At 43.4% G+C, this 27229-nt stretch overlaps 1 protein-coding gene across 1 annotated transcript in view; it reads left to right on the top strand.

Annotated features, from left to right (window-relative positions):
- KCNH5 (potassium voltage-gated channel subfamily H member 5) overlaps positions 1–27229 on the top strand; it is a 160209-nt gene that overhangs the window by 5245 nt on the left and 127735 nt on the right. Inside the window, exons 2-4 of the mRNA XM_056347502.1 lie at positions 8167–8290; positions 16257–16363; positions 20742–20870. Of these exons, the coding sequence (XP_056203477.1) occupies positions 8167–8290; positions 16257–16363; positions 20742–20870 (360 nt within the window). The remainder of the gene's footprint in view (positions 1–8166; positions 8291–16256; positions 16364–20741; positions 20871–27229) is intronic.

Raw genomic sequence — 27229 nt, 5'->3', positions numbered from 1 at the left:
TGGTACTTTTTTTCTCTGCGTGCTGCTGGCGGTGGGATGGGGCGGTGGGAGATGCTCCCTTCTGGAGAGGCTGGAGTGCTGCGGAGCGGTTGCCACAAGAGGTCACTGCAAGAGCTGCTGCATCCCCAGGTTAATAGTGAAATCTGAGAGAAAGAGAAAAATGAAATTATTGATTTTTTTTTTTAAGAGTAAACATCCAGGCTTTTTATTGCTGTTGGAAGGAGTATACAGCCAAAGGATAATGTCAGGAAGTGAGCCGTGGAAATACATTTAATTAGCCTGTTTAACAGGGTACTGTTTGGTGGTTAACTCGAATTTTAAGTTTTTTTCCCAGAAAGCTAAGGAAATAAGATTTTCCGTTTTGATAAAATTAAGTAATAGAAGAAGATTTTGGAGTTAGCACTCCAATTACCTGCTTTTCAGACAAAAATCTGATACTTGTTTAATCGGCACGCTCAGTGTCTGGCTGTTTTAAATGCCAAGTCCCAGGTAACCTAAATAGCCAGGGCCTGATCCTGCACATGGCAGTTGGAAGGAGTCCAACTACTGGCTTCTGGATGGCCCCTCAGGAGACTGGCCTGAAGCAGCACCTTGGTAGTGGGCTGGGATCTGTCTTGTTGGTAGGACACAAAGAGGGGAGCATGGGAGATGCAGACGGTGCTCTGCCAAAACATTTTTTTTTTTTTGAGATACAGCCAGGCTCTGTGAAACTGCAGCCAGGACTAGCTTCAGGCTGAGTGTTTGGAAGAGGAACCCCTGTGTCTGAACAGCTGCTTTTAGCACAATTTTCTCACCTGGGAACGTGAAGCCAGCACTGTCATTTGTATAAAGCCAAAAATCGGATTTTTGGTGCTCTCTGAGAGTGCCCGTGTGCCTTGAGTGAGAGCTACAGTGTGCCCCAGTTTAAATTTAGCCTTGCTACATCTATATTGTCTTCTGCATAATTTTAAAAGAGAACAGATTCAGCGGTGGCATTTAAATGATAACTGGGATAGGTGAGGGTTAGTTTAACTTCAGGATAAAAGAATCTGTGGGGGAGAAACTGTGATCGGAATTGTATAAAATGTCATTTTACAGGCAATTCATAGGGACACTGTCTTGTCCTTATTGACTCAAAACTCTTCCTGGCGTCAGTGACGCCTTTATTGTGCCACAATAAAGGCAGGGGACTGCACTGTTTGTGGGCTTTCACATTCAGAATTATTCAATTTAATTTTTTGCATTTTCAGGAGGTAAATTCCAGGCAGACTCTAATCTCTCTTCTTGAGCTCTCTTGCTAAATTGCCCAAAGCTGCTGTGTTCCCAGCTAAGTGACTTACACGTGGATTTAATATTTCAGCCAATGCTGGATTATTTATCTCTGTTTTATTTGAAGAGCACTTATTTGGGGCAGGAAGTAGATCATTTCAGCACAGTCAGTATGGTGGCATCTTGCTCTGGGTTTAGCCCTCTGCATTTTCATAAGATGAGTAGTAAATAAAAACAACACTGGTACAGAAAGGTGACGTAAAGAGTTAGTCCTTTGAGAGATTTTTTTCAGGCAAGCAACGCTTAATGTGCTGGATAAATTGGATGACACTGATGTTTTGCATGCTTTAAAGACACCGGGGAAATAACAGCTTTGTTAGAAAACAGCAATGTGGTTTTATAGTAAGGAGTACAAAGCGCTGGTGGAGGTTGCTGCTCCAAGCACAGCAGTTTGTCTGCAGCCGACCCCTAAGCTGGAGGGACATTGGTGCCCATTAGGCTGATTTCAGAGGGTAATGTCCTCCAAAATGGTTTAGGATCTTCTGGGTTTTTTTCTGTGCGGATGCAGTACGTCTTGAGTATGTGGTTGGAGTCACTGTAAACAACACCAGTAGCAGTATGTATTATCAGGGCCAAGACTAGCTCAGGAGAGCTAAAAGAAGATAAAAAAGGAGAACATTTCTTAGCCCCCCCCTCCCCAGCACACACACACAGAGGAGCCCCACAAGTTTTCCAAGATGGTCTAGACTGCAGCAATATGCTGACCCTGTGTAGTCATGAAGAGAGTCAGCTGACAGTAGTTGAAGTTGTTTGGGGCTTTTATAAAACAGCATTAGCAAAAAAGGCAAATTCCAGCCATTTCACAGACCCTGTCAGGTCTGGGCTGCGTTTGCTCTGCAACGGAGGGGCGGTAGTTCTGGACAGCTCTGTGTAAAGTTGCTTGAGTTAGGAGTTTATTCCTAGATGGAAACACTGTTTCTTTTTATTATAATAATAATAATTATTACTTGTGTAGTGCTACTGCTTCATTTTTTTAAAAACACCTTTTCAATGGTGGCTTTTCTAAAAAGCTTAGTTGCCTGTTTTCTTGGGATGAGATGGAATTCTGAAATGATGATTTAAACAATTTTGGCTACAAGTGGTACCCAAACATTCTTGAGAAAAGATGATTAGAGACAACATTTCTCACTTGGCTAAGCATATCTCTTGGAATGATTTAGCTGTTCCTGCTCTCCTGTGATTACATAATGTGAATTTTACACTGCTTTGGGCATTGTGTTGGTTAAAAAAAAAAATTGCTTGCACACTGTGGTTTTTTTCTTTTTTCTTTCTTCTTTTAAACAAAACAAGGCTCAGCACTGTCTTGAGTGTTAGCTGCTGCAAGATAGAGTAAGATTAAGGGCTTGCTGCTCTACAGCATGACTGGCTTTGTACAGAAAGAGCCTTTTCACAAAATAGAAGCACAACAACAGCAAATACAGCGCCTTTAACAATTGTTTTCCTCAATTGTGTTTTCCAACCTGAAATTCTGCTAACTGTATGCCTTGAATACCCGAGTCCTTGCAATCAGTATTAAACCTTGTAAACAGCAGCGTTATATTAGGTAATAAAAAGCCTGCTGACTTCCTAAGAGGAATCTAGCAACTCCGAGACATGTAGGTCTGCTGCTTGAGCCCTGTTCCCCTGCACACTTACAGACAGACACTGATGTTCGGGTGTGTCTAGTCAGAGAACTTACACAACTACAGATTTGTGATTTGTGCTTTCTGCAATATATCAGAAAGGAGGACAGGTGGAGAAAATTGGTGGAGGTAATGACATCAACACAAGCTTAGAAATAATAAAACCTGACTTTTATCTATAAGGAAATCGGAAGTGAAAATGCATTTTTGGTGCATCAGAGCAATCCAAGCAAGGATGAATGCAGTACCAGACGTTTCAGGCTAATCATCATGCAAGTCTTGATGTTAGCTGCATGTTAATGTTTTGAGAGCGTGAGATGTTACCACAGGGTAAGCTGGATCACAACTGCCCAGGGTTCCATACACTGGATCAGACCGCTGGTCTGTCAGATTTACTGTCCTGCTTTCAGCAATGGCCGGTGAATGTCTAGCGGACCACGGGAGGAGTTTCCAGCCTCCATAGTAAAATGCTTGTTAGGTTGGGTGTTGCTGTACATGGAGAGAGAAGGCTTTCCTTTATGGGCCATAGCACAGATATTGCACAAGTTTTAGTTACCAATGTCTTACTCCCGAATGCGAGCTGTATTTATGCACTGCCATCTGTAACTTTGTCTGTCCTTGGCAATGCGTGCTGTGATACTATTCTTTCAGTGAAGTTGTTATGTACTTAAAACCTGAGTAAATTCAGGTGTTCTGGGTGTAGTGGCTGAATTTGGTGTTGTCCTGTTGTTAGTAACTAAACTCAGTTAAGAAATGCTTACCCTTGAGAATACCTCCAATGTAATTTAATCTTTAAAGAAAATAGCTTGCAGAGTATAGCTCTTGCGTATTGAATTCAACAGGAACACAGCTGTGGAGATCCCAGTGTTAGTGTCCTTGCTATGCTCATCACCCAGCAATTTGCAGACCTTTTGTTGGCTCCTTGTCTTTGTCTTCTGAAGAAGGTGCAAAATTTCAGTCTTATCTGTTGAAGATTAGAGCAGGCAAGGAAAGCTTGCCTCTCCCCTGGATCTGTCTTGCAGGACGTGTCTGCTCAGGGCAGGGGTGGGGGGCAGTCCTTGATGTGTGGCATTGCAGGACTCACACCCATGCTTTAAAAAAAGGCTGATTGTGTGAAAGTCCTTTGCCTCACTCCGTAAAAGATCTTTGGTATGAACTGACCAACGTGGAGTGTGGGCTGTCAGGGGAATGTGAGGACCAGGAGTGAACCTGGGATTTGATGCTGGAGGTGCACCCCGCAGCAGTGCCGGTGGGCACGTCCCTGGGCTGCCACCGGGTGACTAGCTTAGCTGTGGTCTGGGTGCGTTTCCCTGTTGGGTGCGATGAGTATGGATGTACCTCAGGAAGGAGCAAGTCAGTTGGCAGCCTGAAGGCAGGTCTGTAGCACGCTTGTCTGTCCTTAGACCTGATCTGCTTGAATGAAGTCTTGGCTTGTGCTAAGGGGCTGCTACAGGACTTCACCACAGAGTCACTGCAGCAGCACACAGGGGGACATCAAGGTGCCCTTGCTGAGGGTCCTTGCTTTGGAGCTGCTGGCAAGGGAGGCCAAGGGGAACATGCAGCAGTTGTGTTTGGAAGTGAACACATTTTTGGTGTTAGGCTGCCCTATAGCAACTGGAGGTGGAGAAGAAATGAGTTTTTTCCAACTCTTGTCTCTTACAGAAGGTTCAAGCAGCCAGCTGGAAATTGAACAGTGGGATTTGCCCTGGATTGATGGAGATCTTAACTCAAGACATCTGTGATTGCCCTCTCTTAATGAGGAAACCACATATCTGAGCTGCAGAAATAAGGCAGGCAGGTGGATTTAGTCCAGGACTTGTTAGGACCCAGCCTTAGAGGAGGTAACTGCAGTAGTGGACTTGCATGGGTAGTTAGTGGTGATGATTTGATATAAAGCAGTCTCTTCGCCAGGCACACAAAACTCCTAGAAATGCAAAGGTTGTGTTCTCTGCTAAGGAGTCTCTGTTTTTGACTAAGGTTAGGCTCCAGAACAGAAGCATGTTAGAGAATATGCAAGGAGTTGTAGCAGAGTACTCGGCAAAACCCCCCTCGTATTCCTTTGCACTCTGTGATTTTGAAGAAATTATGGCCAAAAAAAGAGGTTCTCTCAGTGTTCTGCCATGCAGTACACAGATACTTACAGCTGGGCATGGACTGGCTAATGTAGAGTTAAATCTGCCTGGAGTTTTGATTTGGAGAAATTGTAGAAGTAAGGAAGAATTAATATGTGTCTTGGTTGGAGAAAATAACATGATCCTGATAAAATGTAGGGTAGGTATGGAGTCCAGTGGCTCCTAAGACTTTGGTACACAATAAAACCCAAGGGTCAGATGGTGACCTGTTCTTCCTTAAATTTTATCAAGCTGCTTGCTGCTCACTGAGCAGTGGCATTAATGAAATGTGGATTCCTATGGCTTTGTGCCCACAATTAGATTCATTGGTCTCTAACATGCTGCAAACATTGATTCTGGATTTTTCTTCCACTGGAATAGGACACACATACATACTCACATGCTGAGCATGGATGAATAAGCCTTACTTCCTTAGGAGACAAGGGTAAAAAAAAAAAAAAAAAAAAAAAGCCTGTTTAGTAAAGGGAAATTCATGGGGACAAAAGTAAACATATTCTAATATCTGGTCACGTTTCTAGTACATACACTACATATCTGATCTAACCTTACAAATACTAGTATCTACCAAGATACCTCTTGTGTCTATTTTCTTCTAATTCTATGGGATTTTTTTTAAAGCTATCAATAGTTTGGCTTTATGTTTTGTTCCCTCCCGAGTTTTTAGTGGATTTGATCAGTTTAGAGAATGCCTTATCAGGTATTTTGAGACCCTCAGGTGTAAAGAAATGTAAAATCTGTAGAAGACAGCCATTAAATGCTCTGTGTCAGCTGCTGGCTGCAACACGTATTTTCTGCTGTGTATTTTGTGTCCTGAAACAGTTACATGGTGGGAATACAGAATCAAGGTTACGTCTGTTGAAGGTGGAGGTTTTGAAGCAGGGTTATCTGCTTTTGGACTGTGGTCCTCTGGGGAGCACCTGGATGTGCACAGCATCCACAAGTGACTTTGGTATTGCAGTCTCTCATTGCCCAGGTTGTGCCCATTGTATCTGGATGTGTGAGCAGAATGTTGGTGAAAGGCAGTCTGATAAAGAAACCTCTTTCCAAATCTAACCAGAGAACTTGTAATATTGGTTGTTTCCCTGTGCGATGGGAAATGAAGAGTTGCTTACGCTCTCGTCCTCTCCAGCTGCTGCGGTGCGATGGTGGTAGGGCAGCTGCCATGGGGGGACCCTTGTGGGTTTAGAGGGCTGGTGGTGTCTCCCCTTTTCCAAGTTAGAGAAGATGCAGGGTGTTGGGGGAACATCAATACAGTGGGATGAGCTCCAGTGAACCCTTTGGTTTCCAGGGAGTTAGGGTTTTCTTTGTATTAGGATCTGCACTGTGCTGAGTCCCCGGTGCGGAAAGGGCTGTGGAAAGCCAGGGAGATTTTAGGTAACACTCAGGCTTTACACCTTGTCTCCCACTGCTTGTAGTGAGGGCTTCTCCCTTCGCATAGGAAAGTAAATTTTTAAAGTTGACCTTTAGGCTTAAGAATATTTGTGATGGATTCAAGTAAATTCTTTGAGCTTAAAAGTGTTAGATTTCACAAAATGTAAACTTCTGTTTCTCACATTGGTTGGCTTTTAAATATTTTTTTTTTATCTGCTTTTCTGTAGAAAATCCAATAATGTCCAGGTTATTCTTTTCTGAATTCATTCTTATAAAGAAAAAAGAAAGCAGTACTGTTTTTTTCAGTAAACTTTCCTTGTTCAGCAGGATGTTTGCATAATGTACCATCCAGTCACAGTTATAAATACTCTTGAGACGGACATGCGTAGCTCATGCAAACCCAGTGCTACTTTTATGTGAAAATCAATGTGTGCACCTGAGTAGTCTGTAAGTAATTGGCATAACCATTCTTTGGCTATTATGAGGAAAATTTGTAAAAGTCTCCTTATTTTTTTTTTCCTCTGCAAGAACTGCTGAAAGGAACATTTCCTGTAATTTCTATATGGCAGTGATTGTTGATAGCTACATTTTAATAGCTTTTTAGCATAAGTGAATGGGACTGGTTAATTCCATAGCTGCAGTCAACATGAAATTTAAAACTGACAGGAAAAATAAAGAAAGCTGAAGATCATCACAGACTACAATATGGGAGCCTCTGCTAAATGAGAATATTATTTCTGAAACAAAATTAGGAATGTTTACGGTATTGATGAACATAAAATCCCACAACGTTGTATTTAAGCAAAATGGGCATTTCCTTCTTTGGAAGCGCCTTACTAAAAGCAGGGATGGAAGAATCTTTCCAAACTAGTGAATAAAACTATTTTAGGACTAGCTCATAATATGTCGATGCCAGTCCGTGCGTGTAAACTGTAGGCACTGACTGAAAGAACAGATGACTGAAGTGATATTTAAACCTCAGTTCAGCCTCCTAGAAATACTCGCTGCCCATATTTTGTATGTACAGCAACGGATGCATGTTAGTAGAATGAGCCAAACCCACCCATCTGCATTTTTAATAGACTGCCACTGAAATTCAGTACCTGTTTTGTGTTATTTCAAATGTTTAAGTCCCTTTGGCACTCCTCAGTTCCCTGATCATGCTGAATTTCCTCGTGGGTCACTTCATATCCACTGTCCCAGGCGTGATGTGGCTCGTGATGTACCACCAGATGTAGCAGGCGCATCTTGCCCCTCCCCAGCAGCTCCTGGCACTCTCTGTCCCTCATCCCAGGGATGCTGGCTGTGACCTGCAAAACAGACTGGGACCTGCCAGGAGGAAAAATGTACTTGTCTTAAGCAAGAAAGTTGTCATCAGTGTTGGGCACACATATACGGTTCAGCATTTAAAATTCAGTTTGCAAGTTTCCAGATACATATAAAATGAAAATACAGCACGATACCCAGATGTTGTGAATAAATGAATCCTTTCTAAACTGCAAAAGCATTGGTGCTTATATCAATATTTTGGGGTGCAAGAAGCTACTTACATTACTAGAAGTTACCCTGTTTCATCATGATTTCTTTTCTGATGCCCATTTTGATTTCAGTTCCCCCTGAAATTTTGTGATAGTTACCAACATGAATTACTCTGCATCTGCTGTGTAACACATGGAGGATTTAATTGTACTTTGCCACTGACAACAGCTCTTTCTCTCTTTTTCTCTTTTCAGAATCCAGTTTTTTGTTGGGAAATGCTCAGATTGTGGACTGGCCCGTAGTTTATAGTAATGACGGTTTTTGTAAACTTTCTGGATATCATCGAGCTGACGTCATGCAGAAGAGTAGCACTTGCAGGTATGCCAACTGTCTCTTTGTTGCCACTTGCTGCACTTTTAAAATTTTAATCTGCTGGGTAGAACAGTGAGGTTTCGGAAAAAAGGGCTGATGTAAGAAAAGCATTGTTTTGCAGAAATTAAAAGTACTGCAACAGACTTTAAATGAATGAAACCAGCAACGTATCCAGGACACTGGATAAGTAAAGCAAAGCATTTTGAAATTTTACCTGACTAATATCAGTATGAATGTGCTGTAGCTAATGATCCAGTAAAGAAAGTGGGTGTTTAGGTAATGTGTTTCAAAGGCTTTTTTTTTTTTTTTTTTACTAGATCTTTGTTAAAATGCGAGTAGGCGTGGGCTCTTCTGTAGCCTATGTTGGTCCCTGTTATTACATAGACACACAGGGCGCAGTAATGGGCAAAGTGCATCTTTATACCTAAGAGAGTGATTAAGCTGATATTTACTCTAAGCATTGCAGCTTTATGGCTTTTTCCTTTCGTTGGTGGTCTTTCAGGAGCGGGCAGCAGTGATTTATGGTTAGACATGTGTCTGTGCCTTGACTGCTGCATCCTTTAAAAGGAGATGCTTTGGGGAAAGCCTAAATCCCTAATGTGTGTGCATGTGCGTGTGTGCATGAGCAAAGTAAATGAGGGGCAGAGGCAATAAGGAATGACTGAGATACAAGTTTGGGTAGGTTTTCCCTTTATGTGTTCAGGGAGTGACCAGCTCCAGGGCACTGAGAGGATGCAGTTGCATATCTACAAGTGATGATTTCTGGGAGATGGGTGCTGCCAAACATGGATCATGATGCTTCAGCTGGCCAGAGCAGGGTGGGCAGTGAGCCTGTCCTCAGATGTCAGTCGTTGCTTACTCCAAAAAGCAACATGTGCTGACATGTTGTTCCTGCTCTCATCTGCCAGGAAGGGGAGGAAGCCTTGGGGGCCCAGGGTTGCTCTGTGTAGCCAGGTATCCTTTAGTGGGCAGTGGAGAAGAGATGGGCATGTGCTGCTGAAATGAAATATTCATTCACACAGTAGTAACAGAGTCGATATACTCAGTGGGGCTGAAAGAAACAACCTTATCGCAGCTATCCTGGGTATACGTACATGCTTTCCCCTTTGTTCTATGCTATCCTGTGTATTGAACTGTGTAAGTTTGCTCTGAGCCAGCACTTTTATAGTTTTTTGCATGTTAAAATAATCACAAATATAGTATGGAATTGTAGGAAAATGTTGAGGAAGTGAAGGTTTAGCAGTACCTCACTGATAATGATTCCCCTGTGCCTCAAATACTGAGGAGACCGAAAGGTTTATTCCATCTGAGTGCTTTATGTAAATGTGATGGGCTCTAGTTACCATTTGGAAGGATCCTGTTTTGACCACATTCAAGATCATACGGGTGAATCATACAGATGCAAATTCAAGGAGGAATTATTGTGGAAAATGGAATTGGTAGCAAAGATACATTTTTTTTCTTTAACCTTCATTCTATACATCTATCTCTGGATTTTGGAGAGGCCTCTACACTCAAAGCATGTTGAGTACTTGTTTTGTGTCAGGGTCTTAGCTGGTGGAGTTATACATGTAGTGTGATGTTTCCCGCTTCTTAGGCGGCATCCCAGTCTTTGCACATTAAAGGAGAGCTGGAGAGGTTTTCAGCATGGTCTCGACATGCATTGTGTAGCCTTCCAGAGCAGTGTTTTTGGAGCTGCTCCCTAATGCAGGGCTGTGCAGCTGGATGGAATGGAAACTAGTCTTGAAGGCCAGTGGTGCCTGCTTAGGCTTACTCAACAGAATGTCACTGGAGGTATTTTGATATCTGGGGCTATTATTCAAATTATTTTCTGGGTCAGGCTCTCAGTCCAGATTTGCTATATTATGCCCAGATTATGTTACATTATATATAAAGCAATTTTTATGTATAAGGTTTGCTTTACTGTTCTAAGGCAAGTGCTCTGGGATAAGAGAGTTACGGTGCCGCACCTTCAACACAGGTTTTGGAAAGGTCTGTTTCTATGGCTTCTCAGTGTCAAAAATCCAACTAAAGAGAAATACAGTTACCAACAATGTAAATCTAGCTCCTGATTTGAGTTATTGTTGTTACTGAGCATGAGGATGATAAAGGACAACTTACAAATTTTGGAACATTTGGTCTCTTTTCTCCTACCTATAAGGTATAGTGCCTTCAAATCAGCTCTCATCCATGCTTTTCTCCTGAGTAGTCCAGCAAGTATTCATTATATCCTCTTTCTGTCTGTCCCACCCCACACCCTACATTGGGGCTGAATGGGATCCACCTGAGGGTACGGAGGGAGCTGGCACAAGTGCTCACGGAGCCACTCTCCATCATTTATCAGCACTCCTGGCTAACTGGCGAGGTCCTGGTTGACTGGAAGTCATCAGATGTGACACCCGTCTAAAGAAGGGCTGTGGAAGGAGGATTCGGGCAGCTACAGCCCTGTCAGGCCGGCCTCGGTGCCGGGGAAGGTTATGGAGCAGATCAGCCTGGGTGCCATCACACGGCACGTGCAGGACAGCCGGGGATCGGGCCCAGCCAGCGCGGGGTTATGGGAGGCAGGTCTGGCTTGATGGACCCGATCTCCTTCTGTGACAAGGTGACCCCAGTGGATGGTGGAAGGGCGGTGGGTGTTGTCCCCCCTGGACCTCAGTACAGCCTTTGACGCCGTTCCCCGCAGCGTTCTGCTGGAGAAAGGGGCAGCGGGTGGCCGGGCCGGGGGTGCTGCTCGCTGGGTGAAAAGCCGGCTGAGGGCCGAGCCCAGAGCGTGGTGGGGAATGGGGTCACCTCCTGCTGGCGGCCGGGCACAGGGGGTGTCCCCAGGGCTCGGCGCTGGGGCCAGGCCTGTTGCGGGGCTTTGTCCCGGTCTGGGCGAGGGGTCGAGGCTCCCGCGGTCAGTGTGCGGGGGGCACCGGGCTGGGGGCAGCGCTGACCTGCCGGGGGGCAGGGGGCTCTGCAGGGGGGGCTGGGCAGGCCGTGCGAGGGGCCCGGGCCAGTGGTGTGAGGGTCACCCCGGCCCCGCGCCGGGCCCTGCCCCTGGGTCACACCAGCCCCCGGCAGCTGGGGCAGGGGGCTGGGAGCTGCCTGGGGGGAAAGGGCCTGGGGGGGCCGGTCAGTGGCCGGCTGGGCATGAGCCCCCAGCGTGCCCGGGTGGCCGAGGGGGCCAGCAGCATCGTGGCTTGTGTCTGAAGCGGCGTGGGCGGCAGGGCCGGGGCAGTGCCCGTCCCCCTGCGCTGGGCACCGGTGGGGCTGCACCTCGAATGGCGGGTTCAGCGTTGGGCCCCTCACTGCGGGAGAGCCATGGAGGGGCTGGAGCGTGTCCGGAGCCGGGCAGGGGCTGGGGCAGGGGCTGGGGCACCAGGCTGATGGGGGGCGGCTGGGGGAGCTGGGGGGGTTGAGCCTGGAGAAGAGGAGGCTGGGGGGGGACCTTCTGGCTCTGCAGCTGCCTGGCAGGGGCTGTAGGCAGGTGGGGTCAGTGTCTTCTCCCAGATGAGGAGTGATGGGACAAGAGGCAATGGCCTCGGGCTGTGCCAGGGGAGGTTTAGGTTGGGTATCAGGAAGAATTTCTTCACCAAAAGGGTGGTCAAGGCTGCCCAGGGAGGTGGTGGACGCACCATCCCTGGAGGTATTTAAAAGACATGTAGATGTGGTGCTTGGGGACATGGTTTAGTGGTGGGCTTGGCAGTGCTAGTTAATTGGACTCTGATCTTAAAGGTTGTTTCCAACCTAAATGATTCTGTGATTATGTTCAGTCTCAGGTCGTCTTGGCTGTACTGATCACAGGGAGCAATGGATAAACTGAAGATGTTGGAGGTGTGAGTGGTTTTTGTTCCAGCTCAGGCAATGAGTTAGTCCTGTGACAAGCTGGTAATCCCTTTGATTTTGGAATTATCTCATCTTTTTAATCAGCAATAATGTGCCCATTGGCCGGAAAATCACTTAAAAATACTACAGTGTAAGTGCCAGTCTCTCTAGTTTCCTGGGCACTGTATGAAATGCACAGTGTATGTAGGGGTCAGGCTTCATCAATATTGCGTGATGGGAGTCCAATGTGTGTTCTTCCTGGGTGCACATGGCACCCAAATTTGCATTTCTAGGTGGGGCTGATACACAGAAATATTGGTGTAAGTGAGCGCTAAAATTTTTAGGTGGAAGAACTTGTGTGGTGGTGAAGCATTACTGTGTCAAATGAAAATGAGCTGATGGTCCAGGAGGAACAGTCCATCTGCAATTGTGGCACCTCTAACCTTCAATTAACCGTGCATACCCCCCTGCCTGGAGGTGCACCAATAGATCAGCCAGCATGCAGTTGTTTCATCCCCATTTGCCTGCAGTCATGACAGTGTATGTCTTCAGGAATACATTGAAAGAATTAACAGTTATAAAAAATTAAAATCCAATTATTATTGCACGCAATATCAGCATTTTCTAAATACTGTTGCTTATCAGTTAAGCTCTGTGTTCCCATCAAGCCTTTGGAAGAGCAGGCACCCTTTGAGTGGCTGGTAAATAGACCTGCCCTGGCATTTTACAGTCTGCGTTTGCTCCAGGCTTTGCTTTTCCTTACCTTTCCTTGCACCTGACAGCTTCACGCTGGGCTGGGAGAAGTTGGTTGCTGGTTTTGTTTTCAAGGAGGAAACCTGCTCCTAGGCCCTGTGTGTGTTGCCTTCCAGCTGTACAGAGGGATGGAATTGAATCTCCTTGCTGAAGCTGCTGTTTACAGGTAGCATTTCCACTGCAACACTCACAGTGCTCCAGTCAACATCTCTGCTCTCCCTTGTTTTGATTTACTGCCATTGCAAGTGGGATTAAAAAAAGTCTTGAGAGTGGAATCCTGGCTGCAGTGAAGCTAATGGCAAAATTCCCACTGTGTTCAAAGAAATGGGATTTTGCATGATGGGAACAGCATGCTGGACTTGAAAAAAGTTAGCATTGATACTGGGATGTCACCTCCATGGCCCGATTTTTGTGTTCGTGAGAAGGCCTCCTTACACTGCTAAAGCTGTGCAAAGAAACCTTGTTGAGTGTGCCAGCGGGATCTAGGGAGCTGCACCATTTCTCCTTAGAAATGGTACCTGCTCTTTAACTTGCAAATTTTTGGATCTGTTGATGTGTACTGTATTTGCTGTGCCTTCTGGGTAGACATTTGTTTAATTGACACCTTTTTCATCCAACAGTGTTGGCTGAAGAAAGCTGTAAATTGGGTGTAGGATCATATGCCTTCTGTACTTCACCTGTCTTCTGTCCTGAGTAATTCCTCACAAACAGCTGTTAAATACTGCCCTGGCATGTGCTGCAGACCTGGAGCTGTTCTGATGCTGCTGCTCTGGATCCTGACAAAGGACAGAAGAGCACAGTAACAAAGGTTCAGATGTGGCTTTTCTGTGCCTGGGAATGCTTTTAAAAGGAGGCGGTAGCCTAGGCATCTTAAAGGACAAATGGTCTGTTTCATCAATGAGGAAATTACTCAGAGAAAGGCACAATCTTAGAAATTTCAATAAGTCTTGTTTCTCTTTGATAAGTCTATTTTCTAGGTAGTAAGATTCCCAGTAGCAGAGTGGTTTTGATATTTATGTCTTGTAAGTTTGCGCTGAAGGCACTTGACAAGCACTAAATAACAAAAAACATGAGGCAGAAAAAGACAGAGTGATTGACTGAAGATGTAGGAGGCCCTCCATGTGTACAAAATAGGACAGACTAAATTAAATTAAGTTAAACCTGTGATAAGCAAAGGTCTTGTATAACTTGTACAGTGAGTGGCTTTGAGGTTTCTTCAGTGTTTTAAAAATTGTCTTCTGAAAAATGTTTTTATTACTCCACAAGCCTTTAAAATGTCTCTTTATGTGTGAAAATAATGCAAGATTTGAGTGTTACAGGTTTACTCCAATAACAAACTGGCTTTCATTTAAAACATAAAGTTGATTTATCCTGTTTAGCAGTGCTAACTGGTATTGTCCACCACTCTGAACGCCAAGTATGATTTGTCATTTTAATGCTAATTAATGATGACTATCTATATTATAAGCTGTGTAAAGTCAAGCACTTTAACAAATTTTTGTTATTTTTTCCTTCAGGACTAAGAGAAACATTGTTTAAAATATCAAGAAAACAAAAAAGATAATTCAGTTGCACAGCAGGCTGCGTGAAAACTATCAGCTCTTATTTTGTTTTGCAGACAGGAGAGTGATCTGCTGTACCTCATCAGTGCATTAAAAAAAAGGCATAATTGAAAACAATTAATGATCAAACTCTTCCCCCCCCCCCCCATCATATCATGTATCAATGTATTAAAGGTTATCAGCTGAACTCAGGAAAGAAAGGCGGGTCATTTGGAAATGAGCAGTAGGCTGTGTTTTGCATTTCCTAAAGACGGCCGTGTATGTTAATGATAAGCAGTACCTGTATGAAACTTTGTGCCCTGGTAAAACCATTTCCTGATGTCAGTCGCTGTAGTGGCATCTCCGTTACACTGCTGTCCCAAAGGTAACAGTCACGGTGTGCTGTCTATCAATAGCTCTCCCTGTGTTACCAGTGAAAAAGGACCTGTAGTGACCTACAGATGTTGCAGTCACTCTGATGCCCTGTGTCTGCCTCCATCACCCACGCGGGGCAGCCCCTGGGAGCAGCCCCCTTACCTCCCTTGGTTGGCAGTGTAAAGAAAGGATTCATGATCTGGCCTTCATTGAGTATTTTAATGCTTTCCAAGTCACTAACCACTATGCTGTTTTATTGTTTCTTTCAGAACAGTAGACATAAAATAAATGTTTATTGAACCTTTGGAGGTCTGTTGATCAATAAAAGAGAGGCTGCATTGAAACCACAGAGGCAGCAATAGCTTTTCTCTTTCATATTCTCAGGGTTGTCTTGTACGTTTCAGCTGAAGCTCAAACTGTTTGTGGACAAAGAAAATGGGAGGGGGAAAAAAAAGTCTGATCAATTAAAAGTATATTCATCCAAGTGTCTGAAAGCTTTTATCCCATGTTCCATTTTCCTTCAGTTCTGTAATTGGGAATTTGCACAGAGTGGTCTTTGTTTATTTTTAATCCAGGGAAGCACGACAATAAAAGCCTGGCTGTTCTTAAAAAGGCTTTCAAAAGTAAGGTCAGGGGTTGGGGTTTCTTACATCAGCTGAAGGTCTGACCTGGAAAAGAATGCAAAGATGAGATGATCAAGTAGCAAGAAGTAACAGAGTTAAAATTACATTTTGATATTCTTGGCCTGGAGAGGGATGAGTCTTCAAAAGCATTTTAATGTTTTCCAATTTTCATCAAAATAATGAAGAAAAGTGGCATACATTAAGGAAAATGAGGGTGAATTTGGTTATGTTTGGTAGTAGTGCAGACATGGCTACACTGGGACAACTCATACACTTGCTTTCTGTGCGGGTTTTCAGAGCATTACAGTCATCAGTTCTTACTGGTTAAATCCCACCTCTGTTTGCCAGTATTTGGTAAAAGGATTCTGATTATCTCATTGTCCCAGATGCATCTTGACAAGACTAGGTTTGTAACCATCAATTCAGCCAACAGCCTTTACCTGTAGTAGCTTCTATTCCTCTTCCAGAAGCCTTTTCAAGGGGATTAAACAAAATTTAGGAGGTTTTAGAGGTTTTGTTCAGCTTGCTTTGTTTTGACAGCAATATTGTCATGGCCTGCATCTGTGTCAATAATGGTTTTATAGGCTATTGGCTCTTTTTCTAACCACATATCCTTAAAGATATGCTCAGAAGAGCACTTAATGAGATGTTGCAGTAGATTTATTTGTTGTCGTTTACAGTAAAAAGGTGGTCATAGTTACTCACTGCTGTAGGTTTCCTTTTGACATGCTAAATATTTAAATGAAGTGTAAATCATCATTAAACTTTGGTAAATGACAGTTAATAGCATCTCCAATGCTTATGCTGTTTAAGGTGGCTGCAACATCTGGTTGTTTTTTTAGAAAAAAAAGAGAAACCTTTTTTCTTTTTCAGTTTTATGTATGGTGAACTGACAGACAAGAAGACCATTGAAAAAGTCAGACAGACCTTCGACAACTATGAGTCAAACTGCTTTGAAATTCTCCTCTACAAGAAAAACAGTATGTATATACTTCTGTATGGTGTTGGGAGTGATAAAAGATATTTAAAGTATATAATAAACTAAAATAAATTTTTATTTTGACATATGGGTAAATTTGGGGCAAGATTTAGAGAAGAAACAGGTGTTTTGGTTGCCACAGCTCAAAAAGAGCGCTCTGTTTTCAGGGCAGGTGTTCAGGTGGCCAAGAATAGTAGTTGTTCCCTGCTGCCTCTAGTCTGACTCCTCCTTTCCAAAATATATTTAGTTTTGAGGATTGTTTCCCTGAAGGGAAACCGACTGGGTTAAGTGAAAAGAAATCCTGAATGAGGTTCCCCCACATCCCTCAGGAAACACCCCCATGTCTCCACAAGTGAGAACTCAGACCGTGATTGCCGTGAGTGGATGCTCCCAGCAGTGTCAAGATGCTTCTGTGGTGTGTAAACAAACACGTATGAGCTCTGGTAGGAGTACTAGATTTGGCATAAAACTCAAGGATTAATTAGAAAACCAGGGAATTTCGTAACTTAATGAGATGTGGGACCTAAGTCCCTTCCTCTTGGTGGCATTGAGTTTACAGGAGGTTGCCAGAACCAGAGAGGATTTTCTTTATTTTGTCTTAACCACGAGTCACTCCGGTCACATTTTCTGTCCTGCCATGTATGTGGGTAGTACTACTTCTGACTTATCAATGTAATAGCACATATTAAGCAAAACCACACTGTTGTGTGGTCTCACGCTGGGCTTGTGCAATGTGAACATTTCTCCTGGGCTGGCGGTTGAATTCCATGCTGTTGTCAGGGCAGATGAGCAGCCTCCTCTACTGGCGCAGGTCATCTTCCCAAGGCAGTGAGCCAAAACTATCACATGAAACATGCTCCAGAAAAGCTGGTTCCTCTACCCTGAGCAGAATGAGTCTAGTTGACTGGGTCTGTGGGCACGTCAAACACAAGCCAAGAGCAATCTTGATGGAGATGTTTTCTTCCATTTGACTTCCATTGCCCAGTACAGGTGCAGGTCCTGTGGGGCTGGGGAGCTTTCCCCCTGGTTCAGCTGCCTGGAGCCCAGTAGCCAGGGCCATGCCTCCCCCCACCCCACCCCCATGGACTTTGGTGCTGGGATGGAGGCTGGAGGTTTCTTTTGCATGCTGTGGCTGAGGGAAGGTAATGGTGTGCCTCAGGAAAGAGCTACCTGTGCCTGACTGCCCCATTTCACTGCAAACTCACATAAACCTTTCATCATAAACCTTGTCTTCTTGAATCAATGCTTTACTTCCACTTTCCCTTTTTAGACTAAATCTTCCTGTATGTGCACTTAAACAGTAGGGAAATGTCTTTAGATTTCTCCAATTCTGCCTGCTTCAAAGCATTTTAGCCAACACTTTAATTAAAAAGAGAAGCAAGAGCAGCTCTGAAGTCCAGCTGTTTCTGTAGGTGCCTGGGACAGCCCTCCAAAGGACCTCTTTTCAGTGCCTCAGCATGGGAATGCGTCTGTTCTCTAGGTTTTCTGCTTCTCTGCCCACTCCCTGTGCAGGTCACCTGGACTCCCCCTCGAATTGGAGGAATTTCCCAGGGCAGACCTGTGTTGGGTATCTTTGCCTGTGCTGGTGCCCAGCACTGCCATGCCCTCTGTCCGTGTGATTTCCTAAGAGGATCCCAGAGACCCAGTGCTCTCCCTGATCCTCACTTCTGTTATTAACTGGGCTGGCAGCCCCTGCTTTAGCATGGGCCAGTCCTGAACTAAATTCCTTTCTACTTTTTTTAAGTATGAAAAGAGGTAAGCCTTCTCTTGGTGGCTTTTCTGTAACAAGCCAGCGGCTTTTTGCTTTGGCTTGTGGATTGTCTGCTGGAGCTTGATGATGCTTTAGAGATTTATTGAGCTGCAGCTGCCTTAATAAAATCTTCACCTTTGCCCAGATCTCCAAGCCTGTCCTTTCCGTAAGTTATGCAAGATTACAGAACGACTTTATGGAAAAGTACTCTTATTTCTTTTCAGGCTTGAGTCAGTTCCCATCCTTAACATCTGTTGCCAGCTTTCTTCTCCATCACGCAAAGCCCAAAACTTCAACCTCTTGCTAATGCTTATAGGTTCACCTCTTGGCTGCAGTTCAGCAGCTGGTTTGCCCAGGGTTTGCTTCCATTTATCATACTCTGAGCCTTGTGGAAGAAAGTCCTTCAAGAAACTGCCTGCTTTATCCTCCAGGCAAATATTGGAACAGATAAAGAAATAATAGTTATCTGTTGATATGAAGACACTTCTGCAAGATGTAGGCAGTTACTTTGTGGAAGGGCTTGTGTTTGTCACCTGCAGAGACCCTGAATGGGGCTTGCAATGCTCTCAGAGCCCCCTCCCACCCATCTTTTCAAACTGTATGTCCAGAGGTGCTGTGTATTTTTGATGTGGTACAATCTCTGCCCTGCACTAACCCCCACCCCCCCCTTATGCTTTTGGCAGAGGGAGATTTTGAGATTTGCAGGTTGCTTTCCCATCCTTCTTTCCTTTGCCACAGAGGTGATCTTTAGGAGCTGATGTTCTCTGGCAGCACCCACATGACTGCTGACTTCACATGCCCCCTTGACATTTTATCCCAGCTTGCAGGTTTCAGGTTCAGACCTGAAAGTTTGCTACAGCTTTCTTCTGCTTTACTGAATTCCCTCATCTATAGTCCTCAGGTCTGCCCACCAAACTATTCAGCAACCACGTTAGGCATGCATATATATGTGTATATATGGTAATACTCAGGAAATGTCTTTGCCTGCTTTTGCCCAAATTGCTGCTTCTACAGCAGTAGCCACTTTGCCTCTGTGTTTGATTTTTATCAGTGCTGTTGAACAGGTTATTTTGCCTACTTACTTTTAGAGCCTTTCAAAAGTTGCCAATGAGTTGCCAGGTGTAAGTGCAAGTATGGTATTACTCCGGAGAGCTGCAGCACTCTGTTTTAGAGCTTATGAAAGAGTCTTTTATCTTGGGCTAGCAACTGGGAATTGAGATAATCAACTAATCAGCATAATGGCTTTGGAATTATCACAAAAAGCAGTCCCCCATCTCTCCCACTTCTCCGGTTTACTGCTGGTGAGTTACTGGTTTAATCCCAGTTCAGTAATACTGAATTCTGTCATGAACACTTGTGGATTTTAACCTTCCCCCAGTAGTCCTAGTCCAAATGGGTTTCATTGCCCTCTGGGCATCTATCCTGCAGTTCCTGGCACAGCTCTCGGATGTGGTGCATTAGAGGAGGTTTGGGTGACCCAGTGGTGCCTGTGGGATAACAGTGGGTAAGCAGCTTGTCTCTGTGTCAGCTCACAGGCTGGCATTCAGGAGCTCAGGAGAAAAGCCATTATGTCAACTGGCTGAAAGCACATCAAATCCTGGAGGTAATTAGCTGGCTGTGAAGGTATTTATAGTGCACTGTATGTAGGTGCAATTTTGGGAGGAAGGGGACACAGCCATGGGCATGGAGCTTTGCAGGATGGAAAGCATCTCTGATATTCATATCCTTGCAGTTGAATAGGATGCTTCAAAGCAAATTGCTTGAAGTCTTTTAGGATTTCGACCCTCACACAGCAGATCTGCATGTTCATAGAGGACTGCCATGTGCGTTTCAGCTGAGGAGGAAACAAGACCAGTTTCAGCTCTTGAGCACCTGCAGGAGCCCTGTGTGAACAGTGAGGATTTACCAAAAGCTGTGCTAACCACTCCAACACTGTAGACATTTTTTTGATGTTTATTTGTTGAGTGGTAGGATTTGAAGAATATTTTGTATTTCTTTCAAAAGCTCAATAGAGATAACTGCGTTGTGAGAGTGCTCCACTGGGCAGGACAATGAGGAAGTGGAGAGTATGACCTGAAACACAAAAAGGAAATCTGATCTCCTGATTTGTCCTGATAGGACATCAGAGGCTATGTCTGGATTAGCTCAGGTCCTCTTAAATAACGGAGTTAAATCAAATTTTGAGCATTTGACAGTATACTCCATCAGTTTTGGATTTGATCGCTCAATGTTATCCATATTACGAAGAAGGAATCAAAGATACCATCCATCAGTTTTTGTTTTTTTTTCTTGCCTTCCTACCTTGCAGGCACTAAGTTTGTGAGATGTGCCGGGGGAAAAAAAAGAACAAGAGAGGAAGAATAATATGTTTTATTTCAGAATGGAGATTTATGAAACATCCTGTCTCTGCTTATCACCTGATTAGATTAATGAAGCTGTAAAAATGAGAATATGTTGTTTTCCTTTGCAGAGGTAAAATTGAAAGATCTGGAAGATGTAGAAATATTGAGATATGGTCCTAAACTACATGTGTGTTATATTAACATATAAATAATGAAATATTCTGTGTATAGGTTGGGGAAAGTTTGTGCTGCACTACAGTCCAATTTCACCTTTTTCTCTGCTTTAGGAACCCCAGTTTGGTTCTACATGCAAATTGCACCTATAAGAAATGAGCATGAAAAAGTGGTTTTGTTCTTGTGCACTTTTAAGGATATCACTTTGTTCAAACAACCGATTGAAGATGATTCAACAAAAGGTAAATATGAAATACACTATTATTTTTTGTAAATTATAAAGTACATGCTTGAGCTCAGTCCTGTGGCAGGAATGTTGTGCCTGTGATCTGTGTCTTGAATTCAGACAATTCAGAATCAAGAGTTTCAATGCCGCTCTCCTATATTATTGCTTAAAAATAAAAGACAAATCACCACAAGTACAAATTCCCTAATAACATTTTGCCAGAGTCATAAGCCTTCCTTTTCCTTTGTAATTTCACGGCTGGCATTTGCTAAAAATGACATAGTTTTGAGTCATTACTGTGTTGTTTTGTGAGACCTTTCTCCTAAGGGGCTGGCATCTTCTGTTCAGAAAAAAGTAATTTCAGTTTCTTTGTGCTGAGGTGTTGATATTTCCTCACTTTCTTACTCTTGGAGATGAAGTGCAAAAGAAACAGCCTGTTTGGATCCTTTGTTATTGGTCGGCAATGGTGACTGCATGGCAGTGGACCTCACACGTGTTACTTCACAGCTGCTGGTGGTGATGTGTGTTGAGATGCACCATGCTGTCATCACCTAACGACCCATGGCCAGACCCGCAGCTTGGCACAAGAGAGAATTGGGGGGGGAAAGGTGGAGAGGATCTAGGAGTATCCTCTGCTTTGGTTATAAGGTGTATGTCTTGTGTCAGGTTCACTTGTTTATTGCTTTGGGTAAAATAATGCATGCTTACATAAAGAAGGGCATTTATGCCACAGCAGCCACATCCTATCTTCTCTTGGAAGTTGCCTTCTGATGATTATTTCCTTGCTATATTTTTCACTGCATGTTTAGAAAGGCTTGTTTTCTCACTGAGAGCAACGTGTGCTCTAAGCTGTCTTCTTTAGGATAAACTTGGTGTCATTTGAATGCAAACAGGTTTTGAACTAATTTCTTATGATCTAGTTAACGCTTACTATAGGTGTTTGTGTAACTGAAAAGTAGATTTGTAAAGACAGACTTAAAATAAACCAAAAAGCCTCTCTTTGGGCTAATGCCAAATATAAGAACTTTTTTGTCTGGAGGGTATATTATCCTTGAAGTCCTAAGATCCTGATACAGGAATACCTTCTCAGCCATTGTAAGCTCTATTGCCTCTCCAATTTAGCTGGCAAACTGCAAATGTTCCTTTATTTCACTTTCAGCTCTTTAACGTGGAATTCTTCTGCCTGGAAATAATCTTTTTTTTTTTTTTAGGATAAATGCTAGTTAATTGAAAGGACTTCAGTTGTAGAGGTCTGAAGGCATCAGACTGGCTGCTTGCTGCAGTGTATATAATACGTAGTAGGAACTCATAAAGGGAAGAAAAACAGTCTTTGCAAGGATCTTCTTGTAGGATTACCTATTTGATGCTTTGTGCGGGGGGACTGAGATGTATCTCACATGGAACCAACCCTCAACCCTCCCCCCCTTTCGCTGGCTCTACCCCACTTCCCACAGTATGTAGTTGCACTGAGGAGCGCGTGGCTGCGGTAGGACAGGGAAAACATTGGAGGTGGCTCCCAAATGTAGAAATGATGAATGTTGCCTCCTTTGGATTCTTGGCCTGGGAGATTTGTATTCTGCTGCCTTCCCTGGGGAGGCAGGGGTGTGCTGAGGGGACTGAGCTCTCCTCCTCCCCATCTTGTGGTGGAGGAGCAGAATCCACCCGGCATCCATTATAGGAACAATAATGTTCCTATGGGAAAGAGCAATAGCTGTGAAGTGTGTAACTTGTGTACTGCTGTTCCCCAGTGAAGGGTACCATTAGTTAAAATGCCAGGTATTGGCGACGAGCATTGCAAAATATTGTTGTCGGCAGCCAGAGAGGTTTGTTTCCACAAACCTTGAAACGAAACATCGCAGAAAGCAGTACAGTCTCTCAAGTGCCTTTAAGGTGTATGATTGGAGTCTTAAGAATTTGCTTAAGGTCATTTGATTAGAGCATTGGTTAACATTGATATGTCCAACAAGCTCCATGATTACACACCACTGACCCAATTTTTCTGCTGCTTTTGCAGAAATTAGGACTTCTCTTTTATATTCTTCATATAAAAAAAATTCAAATATTTGCACCATTTTACTACAGGGATGGGGAAACAGCACTGTTGCATTACCCTTTGTGTGTCAACTGGGTGGATCTGCGAGATCCCAGGGCACTGGGATCTCAGTGTTGTTTTGTCAGACATAGTGCTAGGAGAGGTGCATAATTCATTGTCCCTGCAGATAACATTACAATGTGCTTAGAAGTTGTCAGGCCACTTTCTTTTTGAATTATGAGATTGGTAAACATATACATTACAATTTAGTAGAGAAAATTCAAACTTTTGTAAAAAGTATTTTGGTAAAATACTGCTGTTGAGTGCTGGGACTTGTCATTGAAAGGGCTATTTTTTTTTCCCTTTTAAAAGAAGGATTTTGCTTCAGAAATTCTACCAGGACCATGCAATACATAATACATAAATAATTATGGTGCAGATGAGTTACTGTCTATTACTTATGGGAGCAGTAAATCTGAGATAAAAAATTCAACAGAAATAAAATATTGATGCCATTATGCAATAATCTCTGTACCAATATATTCTGCACTGTTCGAAGGTATGTTGCTTTGTTGTGAAGCTTCAGTATATCACACTCCTATGAGGTACAAGGATTTGTTTTTTAAATCATAACAATGGGTGTATCTACACTGCAGGGTGTCTGTGTGTCCTGGCTCCTGGAAATAAATGGTTGGGTTTGCCAGATCTGCTTCTGGTGGCTGCAGTGCGGTCAGCATCCCATGTAGATCTTGCAAGGGAGCAGCAGTTTCAGGGGGCAGGGAGTGGTACCCAGGTGCTGAGGATGCAGAACTGCTCAGAAGTGTTAAGAAGCTTGTTGTATTTGTGAAAACAGGACATACAAATAAAAGAAAATAGTTGTCTTACTACAAAGCACATTGCAAGGGAGAGTTGGGATTTATTTTTCTCTGATAGAGGCTCAAAAACATGCTTGTTTACAGGCTCAGTACAAAAAATACAGTTGGCGTCATGGGGACTAGCCCTGTGTGAGTGAGGGGAGTTAGAGAGGTCTGGGGCACTGTGACACTACTTACCTGTGTGCTCGCTGTTTGCTGTGTATTAATACCGTCAGAGAGGAGGAGGGGGCTTTGCTTGCAGGAGGGAGTAAAAGTAATGAAAAATTTTCCTGGTTCACCCAGGAGACTGTGAATTTGTTGCAGTCCAGAAAGCTGTTAAAACTTATTGGACTTAAAGCAAGACTGGAGAAAAGGGATATTTAAAACCGACCTTCCTCTGATAAAATATAAAGGCAGGGATCAAAAGACTTCTTTTCTGAGAGGGTATGGGCAGTTCGACACTAAAGACTTGACTGACTTGTTTTCTTGTTACCTGTGCTGGCATCTGTTATCACTGGGCAATGCGTGGGAGACCTATGATGTATAGCACTGTAACAGTGACCAAGAAGTACTGCTGATTCCTTGTAAATGGAAAATTACTTAAAGTGTCTAACCATGTGAAAATGTAAAAAAAAAAAACAAAAAAAAAAACCAACAAAAAACCCCACCAAACCAACCCCAACCAAATGAAAAATAAACAGCCACTGAAAAACAAAACAACAACAAAAAGCCAAATGCACCCCACACCCACACCCCATAAACAAACAAACCCAAACTAAAACCCAGCATCTAAAGTAGAAGCAGTGAAGATAATAATGGAAGGAAATGTCAGCCACCTGGGTGCAGGTGCCATCAACAAGTCTGGAGGGTAGGGAGAACACCCTCTGTTGACTTGCTTTATGGTTTGTAGTGCCTGGGCTCCTTACTGGCTTGCTGGGTGAGCTGTGGATGGTGGCAGTGTGGAAGAAGAGGTGTGAGAATTAGTGGCAGCAGAGATGATGTCACAGGAGATGATGGCCACACTTGGTAGTGACTGGGACAATGCCTTATTTTCCGGTGAAGGAGCTGTGCTGTTTGTCTGGTCTCTCTTTCTTTCCTTCTCCTGCTTCTCTTTGGTAACGTGAACATTTGTCTGATCTGGATTCAGTACCAAGCAGTAGATCCTGCCTGTGGTGGTGGAGGGTCAGATCCCCAGGTGTCCTGGCTGAATGTCTAGCACAGCAGAGGTGGAAGGTCATTACAAGCATATGAATGGTCATATTGTGTTTTCTTCCAGAGGATAAAACCCAAAGAATCTTTCTTTTTTATGTTTGTACCATTGTAGGGTCACAGCTGGGTGCTTTTTATCAGCTTGCTGTGCTTTTATTCTGTCTTTACCCAATGGCCTTTTAAAAACATCTAAAGACTTTCAGTCCCTCCAAAGACACACAGTGGTAATAATCTTATGTTTATTTGTCAGAAAAAAATGAAGTCATTTTTCTGAGCCCTAGCTATTTGAAGGGCAAATAGAGCCACTTAAAATGTTAACATCATTTGAAGCCAGGAGTGTTGTAGATTATAGCAAACTGAAAGTTTAAGGCTAGAAAAAAACTGGCATTTTTTTTTTTGGCCAAAAGCGGAGTTTCACCTAGTTGTGCAATGGCTTTATTCCCTTTGTGTCATCAGTGAAGAAGAAAAAGTGGCCTCTAGGTAAACTTGGAATTTTTTTTCAGCTAGGATTCTTACTGGTTATCTTGAGTCTCTTGAGTGAAATATCAAGCTTTTCAGCTGCTGGAAGTCATTGGGAAGTTCTGGTGAGTACTGATGGGACGCTGAATTAGGATGCAAAGATGAGTTAATGAGGCCCCCACAGCTCAGGACTGTGTGCTGTTGACAGATGGGATCAGGAGATGGCACAGCAGTATCCTGAACTTGGGTGGTTTTTTTTCCACTTGATGGATCCAGGCTTTGATAATCAAGAGTGTCTGGGACAATGCTGTAATGCTTCCAGTGATATAACTCTTTATGGTTATATAACTCTATATAATGATACAACTCTATCTCAGAGTGTGACAGGGCTATAAAAAGTGTGGTAGTTGCAGAAATACGCACTTTTGCTGGCTAATCCTTGCTAAGCCTATAATTCTGATCCTTTTTTATCTTTAATAAGTGCAAGTTATTAAGCATATATAACTAGTTGCACATGGGAACTTTTTTTTTCTTGAGGGGGTATCAATCCTGGTGATAATAGAAGCGGGTAGAGGGATTAGAGCATGAAAATGAGGTTTCTACCTTTAGCTGAAGCACAGCGTACCCTGTTAAATACATCACCTTGACGGTAATCCACAACAGTAATTTAGCAGGTCAGAATTTGGATACCCTTGCCATGTTTTTATTGCAGTTTTCCATGGCTGTAATAACAAGGGTCTTGGTGCTGTGGAGACCGACTTGTTCTGGCGCTGCTTCCTATTGCTCTGATCTGCAGAGTTTCACCCCCAGTGCCTTCAGGCACCAAGGAGATCACCTCCATCTCTCCATCCTCCTCTGGGTCTGGAATGCAGCATCCAAGGACATCTGGGCCTTGAGAAAGGACTTTGAGGCTCTGTGTGTGTAAAGAGAAGTGGTCATTTGCCAGGACACCAGGTAGGCTTCTAGTGCCAAGAGTAGACAGCTCAGAGGAATGATGCTATGATGCAGTCTCTTGGTATTTGAAACCATCCATTTTGGATGAGCACAGCTTGCTAGTAACCAGGAAAACTTTCCGAGGTCACTTCACTCCTGTTCCTGTAGTTACTGTCTTTAGTGACGTGCTGTGGCGCTTCTAGCAGACACTGCAAAGGCTGAACAGTCACAAGGAGTTTCCTCTCTGTTTTCATTGCTCCTAGAGGTCCTTCTTCAAGGCTTTATTTCTATCCCCCTTTGCTTGCTTTGCTGCTGTCAGAGACCCACCATGATGAAGAAGAGAGAATTTCCATATCCAGGGCTGTTTGTTTTCCTTCACAGAAATAAAGTACTTTTCTGAATCGAGTATTGCCTTTTGAGGCCTTTGTGTGCTCCATCAACAACCCACAGTGCACATTAACTGCCTGTAAATTTCTAGAAGCTAAAGTGCAATGAAAAAGAAATCCTATTGAAATCAAATCTTACCCTGTGAGAGATTGAATTAAACTGGATGTTGATCTTTGAAGCAGTAACTGTTTGTAGATTGATACCCTTTCTATGTAGAAAACTGAACATTCATAAACCATATATGTAATAATAAGTGTAAATATAGTTGAGATATTTAGGACTGTAATCGGTATATCACAGGGCATCACATTTCACTAAAGTTACTCCTCTGCTGAACCCGTTAACTTTTGTGTAACTAAACCATCCCCTCCAGACAAACATCCAGTATTGATTTAAAAGTCTGAAAAGCCCAAGGGTCCACAACATTCCTTCGTATTTCTTTGGCTTTTTCATTACACTTTTGGCTTTAAAAAAGTGTCATATTTAAAGTAACGTGGCTTC

The sequence above is a fragment of the Falco biarmicus genome, chromosome 7 (genome assembly GCF_023638135.1).
Source record: "Falco biarmicus isolate bFalBia1 chromosome 7, bFalBia1.pri, whole genome shotgun sequence".
Taxonomy (NCBI): domain Eukaryota; kingdom Metazoa; phylum Chordata; class Aves; order Falconiformes; family Falconidae; genus Falco; species Falco biarmicus.
This window is presented reverse-complemented; position numbering and strand designations above follow the sequence as displayed.